This window comes from Paramormyrops kingsleyae, chromosome 9 (assembly GCF_048594095.1).
Source record: "Paramormyrops kingsleyae isolate MSU_618 chromosome 9, PKINGS_0.4, whole genome shotgun sequence".
In the NCBI taxonomy this organism is placed as follows: domain Eukaryota; kingdom Metazoa; phylum Chordata; class Actinopteri; order Osteoglossiformes; family Mormyridae; genus Paramormyrops; species Paramormyrops kingsleyae.
The window spans coordinates 21,883,880-21,892,911 of NC_132805.1; the positions used below are offsets into that span (position 1 = coordinate 21,883,880).

Genomic DNA, 9,032 nt, shown 5'->3' on the forward strand with positions numbered 1-9,032 from the left:
CAAGTGGCAAATGCTTAAAATGTCCAACAATTTTTCTCCCACTAGAAACAGTCACATTTTTCATGATAGCAGCCTGTCGTATATCACAGGCTGCAGCAAATGACCAAAACAGCCAAAGCTAGTGACTCCCAAATCATCTATTTGTTTTTTTCCCCCCCCCCATATTACTCACATTGTCTTGCACAACTGCATGTGCTTTGTTTACTGAGATTTTCCATTTAACACTACTGCTGCCTCTCAAAACATGTGTTTACAAAGATTGCAAATCTCTGTGATACTAGTTGTTAAAATCTTTAAATACTTCCAGATCATCACCATCTTATCTGATGTTCTTACGCTCCTTGTACTGCAAAGGACATGCGCATGACATCACAGCAGGCGGAAGTCACTAAGCTCACACCCACTGAGTGGCAGAAAAACTGAGTGGCAGTGTTAGCGTTCAGCTTGAAAGCCACAAACACACATTTGAAATGGGAAATATCTGATGTGTGATTGATTGTACAAATTGATTTAACAAGAAACAAGAGCTCTTTTTACAGAGCCAAAAACGAAATAAGTAAGTATCAGATGTAGATTGGTCACATATTGGCAATACCTGATGCGTCTAATAGGTATGGATTAGTCCTGACGCAGTCCCAGTGCATCCCTAATCTCATTGACTTTTTAATTAATAATTAAAAAAAATGTCATTTAATAAATACATGGAATGGCTGAAGTGCTCATGAAGACAGAGCCCAACCTCCCAAGGTTACCTTTGATCCAAAGAGCCCTAAACACTGAATATAATGTACTAAATATGTAAAGGCCACTAAAGCAAAATCTTTTTATTATAGATAAAAGCCAGTTATCACTGTACTTCCAAATTAGTACAAAGAACAAATTTGTGAACCACTTCGTATTATCTAGATTTCTGAATTAATGTCTCCTACAATGGAATTTTATTATGCAACACTGCAGCAAATATCTCCCCTCCCACACATACACATCCATTGTTCTAACTTTATTGAACAAATAAAACATGCATCTGTACCTGTTTGTAAAGTTCAAAGTGTGTGAGGGGAAGTTCCACTGCCTCTCTCACTTCTTGCTTCTGGATGTCCATACCTCCGATGTCTGCATACATCACATCTGGCTTCTGGTCTGTGAGAAGAGCATAAGAGCATTAGCCAGATAGATTTCCACAATGAGTCAGCTCCAGTTTCCAGCAACAGCAAGAGTTATGGTGAAAGTGGTAAAGAACACTACAAAAATGAATAGGAAACCTCTAATAGATTCTGATACATGTTTCTGGAGACCTATATTAATGAAGTAATTTTTATTCTGGTTCTTCTACAGTAACTTCAAAACTATATTTTCCACATATTCCAAATTCAGCTTCATACAAATAAAATCCAATAGGAGAGAACCAGAAAGCAAACCTGAGGTCAGCATCATGATGCTGCTGTCAGCCTCTGGGGGCAGGACGTCCACCAGGGCATTGCTGTGCTTGTGCAGCGCCACTGATGCATTGGGCTTCAGTAGCTCCCGGTCAATGGTGCTCAGGATCCTTACGTAGTAGTTGGAGCCTGAGGCACAAGATAATGGGACAGGGAGGAGAAGTGGCTCATAAAAGTTGTGTTCACATCAAAAGCAATGTACCAGGATGATAAAAAAAAATGAAAGACGACTTACAGATGTTAGTCTGACAGTGTGTGTGTGTGTGTGTGTGTGTGTGTGTGTGTGTGTGTGTGTATATATATATATATATACACACACACACACACACACACACACACACACACACACACACACACACACACACATATATATATATATATATACATACATATACATACACACACACACACACACACACACACACACTCACCTAAAGGATTATTAGGAACACCATACTAATACGGTGTTTGACCCCCATTCACCTTCAGAACTGCCTTAATTCTACGTGGCATTGATTCAACAAGGTGCTGAAAGCATTCTTTAGAAATGTTGGCCCATATTGATAGGATGGCATCTTGCAGTTGATGGAGATTTGTGGGATGCACATCCAGGGCACGAAGCTCCCGTTCCACCACATCCCAAAGATGCTCTTTTGGGTTGAGATCTGGTGACTGTGGGGGCCATTTTAGTACAGTGAACTCATTGTCATGTTCAAGAAACCAATTTGAAATGATTTGAGCTTTGTGACATGGTGCATTATCCTGCTGGAAGTAGCCATCAGAGGATGGGTACATGGTGGTCATAAAGGGATGGACATGGTCAGAAACAATGCTCAGGTAGGCCGTGGCATTTAAACGATGCCCAATTGGCACTAAGGGGCCTAAAGTGTGCCAAGAAAACATCCCCCCCACCATTACACCACCACCACCAGCCTGCACAGTGGTAACAAGGCATGATGGATCCATGTTCTCATTCTGTTTACGCCAAATTCTGACTCTACCATTTGAATGTCTCAACAGAAATCGAGACTCATCAGACCAGGCAACATTTTTCCAGTCTTCAACTGTCCAATTTTGGTGAGCTCGTGCAAATTGTAGCCTCTTTTTCCTATTTGTAGTGGAGATGAGTGGTACCCGGTGGGATCTTCTGCTGTTGTAGCCCATCCACTTCAAGGTTGTGCGTGTTGTGGCTTCACAAATGCTTTGCTGCATACCTCGGTTGTAACGAGTGGTTATTTCAGTCAAAGTTGCTCTTCTATCAGCTTGAATCAGTCGGCCCATTCTCCTCTGACCTCTAGCATCAACAAGGCATTTTCGCCCACAGGACTGCCGCATACTGGATGTTTTTCCCTTTGCACACCATTCTTTGTAAACCCTAGAAATGGTTGTGCGTGAAAATCCCAGTAACTGAGCAGATTGTGAAATACTCAGACCGGCCCGTCTGGCACCAACAACCATGCCACGCTCAAAATTGCTTAAATCACCTTTCTTTCCCATTCTGACATTCAGTTTGGAGTTCAGGAGATTGTCTTGACCAGGACCACACCCCTAAATGCATTGAAGCAACTGCCATGTGATTGGTTGATTAGATAATTGCATTAATGAGAAATTGAACAGGTGTTCCTAATAATCCTTTAGGTGAGTGTATGTGTGTGTGTGTGTGTGTGTGTGTGTGTGTGTGTGTGTGTGTGTGTGTGTGTGTGTGTGTGTGTGTGTATATCTCTACACTCAACTCAGAATGTGATTTCCTTTTAATAGAAAATGTAGACCAAATATAATTCTGGTGTTATGATGACTAGCATGAAGATGGTCACACTGACATCAAACAAGAGAAAGACCCAGGAGTTACAAAAGGTAAAAAGTGATGTGACCACTAGGACAGAGCCTACCTGTGGTGGAACCGACTATGGCTGTGTTCTGGTCCACAGCCTCTAGGAATTGCCCAATGACAAGAGGAATGCTCTGTATCCTCTTCACTTCCTCCTGGGCATGAAGAAATTCTTTCTTCAGATTCTTTTGCTCATCTTTGATGTACTCTTCTTGCACTTCTAGGAACTCCAGTTCCTGCTGCAGCTTCTATTGAGTAGGAAAGGTGATTTGTACACAGTTTGCAAGACATTATGAGCTAAAAGTGCAGAGAGCAGTGCTACTCCTAAATGTAAAAAGGGCTGAAAACTCATTTGTTCTCTATTACGCCAGGTTCACTACATTATTTTGTTTCGTTGAGTTCTGAGAGTTATTTCAGTTGATTAAGGGCTCGCTACTAGCTACTCTGGTATCTTACATTCATCTATGGAAACCTTTCATCTAACCAAGCACAATGTTTTAATTATCAGAATATTCAAATATTATGCAGTGTTAGAAAATATGTAGAATCAATCTGCAAGCAGTGATTAAGTGCCATATGGTTACTAACAACCACCCAATGGCCCCAAGATTCCATAGACAAAATATGAGTGAACATGAGAAAAGCTTATATTTAGCCAAAATGATTTGGAAGATGGAACATTCTTACAGTGTATAACAAAAGTCAGGGTTTAATGCTTTAAGGTCTAGTAGTTTCAGGAACATGTACTGGAAATCCAAATTGTGCATTGGCAATGATACTTCAAGAATCTATGTTACTAGATAAGCTAAAAAAAAATATTTTGAAAAACTATATATAGTTAGGACCAAATGTATATGGAAGAAATTATATTTCAGTGAAAAAAGTCACTGCAGCCATGTTGTTTTCACAGTCATCCATCCATCCATCCACTACAACAAAGGACAAACATTACAGCGAGTTTCAAATAAACAAGAACAATGTTTCAAAGATGCAGTACTGTGGCCTGTACTACGAAGCGGGGTTACTGGCTTATCAGGGTAACTTATTGGATTTAAGGTAGTCTGGGCAAAAGGTAAGTGAGCGAATATGAAGTCCATTTAAACTGTGATACCTTAAATCCGACAAGTTACCCCAATAAGCCAGTAACCCCGCTTCGTAGTACAGGCCACAGGGTAAACTCATTATAACCACCAAACTTAACAGCTTTATTATACTAATGATTTAAAGGAAGGACTTGAATTAGTTCAATTTGACCAACGCTGATATTAATAAAGACAATTCCATATGGGCCATTCAGAAAAGCTTATGTGCATTTAAAATCAGTTGTTTTTAATATCTGATGTGAATTACTTTATTCACCACCCATTGCCTTTTACTGTTATTCTGTGACATTTTGATTCTCTCGAATAACATAATTAAAAAAAAAGCTAACATTTTTCACTTGTAGCAGCTGTATTTGATGTCACTATTTTCATTCAGCAAAATGCCAATGCCAAGTTAGAATTTTTTTAATCCCTTGCAACAAATTCAAATAGCATATATTTCTCAGTTTCAACATTTGATATGTTGTCTTTGCTCTATTTTCTATTCAATCTATGTTCGGTTCAATCAAATACGGGTGTATATGATTCGTAAATCATTGCACTCTGTTTATATCTACATTTTACATAGAGTCCCAACTTTTTTGGAAAAGGGAGTGTAATTCTGTAAAGAAAAAACACCAATTTATACTTATTTATCAAGTAATAACAATTATTGCATCACTGACTAGCTACTTATGTGAATTACAGTCTTTATAAGCACAGAATCATGCAGTTGTCTCTCTTTAGGTTTATTTTTGAGTGAAATGTGGTTTTGCAATTTACAAATTTTACCTTCCAATCCAAAGGTAACAAGTTAGATTTTTAAACAGAGGAACATAAGGGAAGATAAAGAATGATACATGTACAAATAACAGAATGGAAAGGGAGACCTAGGATACCCATTAAAATAAATAAAACAGAAAATGTATATGTGCCAACACAAAATTCTTTCCAAAAAGGATCAGCGTTAAAAAAAACAAAAAAAAAACATAATACATAAAAAATATAGATTCTACAGTCTCATAGGTGAGACACAAAAAACAGAAGACAGGCTTTTGGTCAATTACTATCACCTCTTCAGTTCACCCTGGAAATGTTCCAAAATAACATCAGAATTTTTCAATAACATTGTTACTCTTATTTTTCTGCCATTTAGTTTATAGCTTATTAATTTTAATTTTGTTGATTATTCCAGCACCTATCATCTATATTACAAATAGCAAAATGAGAGTGCAACTGTCAAACCTTATATCTGCTATACAGATCTTCCAGGTCCTCGGGCTCAGGAGCTAAGAAGGACAAACCGGTCTGTGGCCGTGAAATCAGCACTGCCGGAGCGTCGTCCTGCAAAACCACGTAGTATCACATAAACCCCTCTCCCACTCTTTAGCTTAGCGGTAGCCAAGAAAAGACGCCGTTATACTGCACACTACAGCGACGTATTCCTAAAAATATAATTATTTCATAATTATTATGTACCAGGTAAACATATAGATGCTAAGTAGGCAGGACACGTAACTAGTGGACTTTTCAAAAATAAAGATACTGATAATGAAATAAAATACTAATGATGATATAAGATTCGCTAAATTCAAAGACAGACGGGTGAAACTTAGAAGACAACAAGCTAAAATGAATTTTACAATACAAAATAGTAGTTACGTAACAGTTAGGTATAAAGAGGCCCAGTTAGCTTGACAGCGAATGAATTGGCACCTTTTCGATAAAACCGAGTGCTGGAAGATTATATATATATAACTCAGATTTAGATTTAGCACGACCATTCCCCGTGCTACTATACCGTTTCGGCAAATTATGAAATGTCATTAACGGGAAAAAAAAACGAAAAATATATTTACCAGAGTTTTTTCAAAGATCACACCGCCTTCATCCATAGTGGTTTGTCGCGCGAGGAAGCAGTTTACGCATGCGTTAATATGGGACAATTCGGATATTACGTGTTCGTATAGAGATTGTAGGAAATGTAGTATTTAATGATCATTGTAGTTCTGGATAGGTACGTCATCGCGTACAATGATCATTTTAATATGACGGTATGTCAGCTAAATTTCTATGCGATGAAAACGATTTCGACACTTCGTGAGGAATCATAGTGTTTTTATCCGTAATATTCTCGGCGCATACTGATTCGGCTAGACAAGGGCGTATTCGGATGGTTTCGGTTTTATTTGACTGCGAAAGTAGCATAGAGCTTGCCACGTGCTCAACAGCTATTGTTTTTTTGTGTGCAGCAGCCTTAGCGAGGAAGACTTATCTTTCTTAGTAAAGAATCGACGGGAAGCATTTACTCATTACTATGCAGAACGGGTAGATTCCTGCTATTGGTGTACGATCAATAAAATATTTGTTTTGGGTAATATGGATTTGATTATTAAATTTCCGAAATAACACTTTATAGATTGAGAAACTTCCAGGTACATTAACTCTGCATTCTTTATCTTTTCCAAGTGTCCAACTGACAACGCAGCTGACCAAAGCCTTAGACCAATGGTCTCCAACCTTTTTTACAGAGAGCTATTGCGCTAACCTGTAGGGTCCCCCTCGGTATATTTTGCCGACCAAATGTGGAGGGGTCCTCATCGACATATTTTGTCGCGGTCGACTATGAGATCGACCAAACGATCGTTTACAAGATGGCTACTGCAGCCATTTCGGGTATAAGCCCGGTGTCTAGACGGTCGCTCACTAACGCCACCCCGTAATAAAGAGCTGGTAATCACAAAAGAAATCTTTTCCTCTGTGGATTACTGGGTTTTAAGGGGCAAGCAGATATGAAAATTAAAAATGTGTTAAATAGTTTTAATACTTGATATGTTAGTAGGCTCGTGGGATCCTTTATTGGTACTGTGACTCACAGACTGCGATTTATTATGTTGATGTCTGGCATATTTAATTAATAAAATATATGATAATATTAGTGATTAATGGAGCACTACATGTTTCAAATGACTAACTACTTCACCCATCTGGCCCTGGACCTACATGTATGAGATAGATGTTATACAGATTCAAGTGACCTTGTTAACAGGTATATAAATATGGGGCGCCGTTTGTAAATTTACTGAACATTTTTGTACTTGCCACTTTTTCAATATTTAGTGCAATTTTCTGACATTTAGCTAGAAGTCAATGGTGTTGTGGATCATCAGATTTTTTTTGTTGTGTACATTAATTACTTTCAAAATTGTTTATCATATGTAATTATAAATTATATGTCTATATATAAATATTAAATGTAAATGTTATAAATGGTAAATGTAAATATAAATGTTAAATATAAATGTTAAATGTTAACATATCTAAATGTGAAATGTAAAGCTTAAATGTAAATATAAATGTTAAATATAAATGTTAAATGTAAATATAAATGTTAAATGTAGACTCTGAATGTTGAGAGCATATGCAAATTCCCCACGCCCATCTGCATAGAAATGGGCGGTATAACGACGAAAGCGCGCTAAGTCAAAAGTGCTGTGTCGCTGCGTTCCCTGCCGTTTTTTCAGTTTTTTTCCTGCCATTTTTATATAGTTTTTTTTTATATAGTTTGATACAGTTTTGCCTTTTGTGTATGAGTCTGATTTATTGGCACCGAGCTCTGGGGAAGACGCTGGCATGCTGTGTCACCGCTTTCCCTGCCGTTTTTATATATTTTTTATACAGTTTTGCCTAAATACTGAATCATTCCGGATTGTCTTATGGCCTATAATCTGTAATCCATAACCTGCTGCACTGTTCGTCTTGCCTGCCATTGACATAAGTACTCACTTACCATCCGGAAACTCTGGGCATGTCGATTAAATACTCCGCTGCACATCTCCTGAGTCTGAATACATACAGCTGACCAGCATGTATGTCTATTATCAAGGAGCTTGGACTTCTACGCCGACCTTGTTACATCCATAGAAGCTCCTGGAGAAAGTTTTTCTACTACCATCACTCCAACCACATTGCCTCAGGAATCCCGGCTCTCTGGTCGACAACTGGCACGCGCTGCACATGTCATCAGAACACTGTTGCGCGTGATCTATGTAATATGGATACTGCTGTGAGACGGCTGCCCTCTGGGCCTGGCCAAAAACCTGGAGCGCATCGGATCCACGGAGTGGATCTGACTGTGCTACAACCGCTACAACAATTTGCTGCTCCTTCTTTGGTCAAAGTTAAACTTTTTAATACACAGTCCTTGTCAAACAAAGCATCCTTCATACGGGATCACATTATTGAAAAGGAATTAGATTTCCTGTGTTTTACTGAAACATGGCATGAGCCTGCCTGGAGTATTCTTATCTCTAAATGAAGCCTGCCCCTCTGGTTACTTTTACATTGAGAAGGCACGTAGCACTGGTCGTGGAGGTGGTCTTGCTGTCATACATCATCAGGACCTGGAGTTCTTCTCCTTTCCGTTACCTGTGTTGTCATCATTTTATGCCTTGCATTCAAATGTAAGCCTCCTTTGTCATTAACCCTTCTCATCTATCGTCCACCTGAAATTAACTCAGCTTTCTTTCCAGAATTTCAGGACTTTCTCAGTACACTCTGCACAATATCTGCCAACATTCTGATAATCGGAGATCTAAACATTGACACCTCCTCATATCACTATACTGCCGAGTTTTTCCATCTACTCGACAGTCTAAATCTGCAGCAACATGTTGATGCTCGCAC

General features: G+C 38.6%; 1 protein-coding gene across 1 annotated transcript in view; it reads right to left on the reverse strand.

The window, feature by feature from the left end:
- Window positions 1-6,364, reverse strand: part of psmc4 (proteasome 26S subunit, ATPase 4) — a 14,446-nt gene extending 8,082 nt beyond the window's left edge. Inside the window, exons 1-5 of the mRNA XM_023802631.2 lie at window positions 6,206-6,364; window positions 5,592-5,690; window positions 3,326-3,512; window positions 1,419-1,565; window positions 1,031-1,140 (exon numbers count right to left, since the gene is read on the reverse strand). Coding sequence (XP_023658399.1) covers window positions 1,031-1,140; window positions 1,419-1,565; window positions 3,326-3,512; window positions 5,592-5,690; window positions 6,206-6,241 — 579 coding nt within the window. The 5' untranslated portion in view covers window positions 6,242-6,364. The remainder of the gene's footprint in view (window positions 1-1,030; window positions 1,141-1,418; window positions 1,566-3,325; window positions 3,513-5,591; window positions 5,691-6,205) is intronic.
- Between the last annotated feature and the right edge of the window lie 2,668 nt (window positions 6,365-9,032).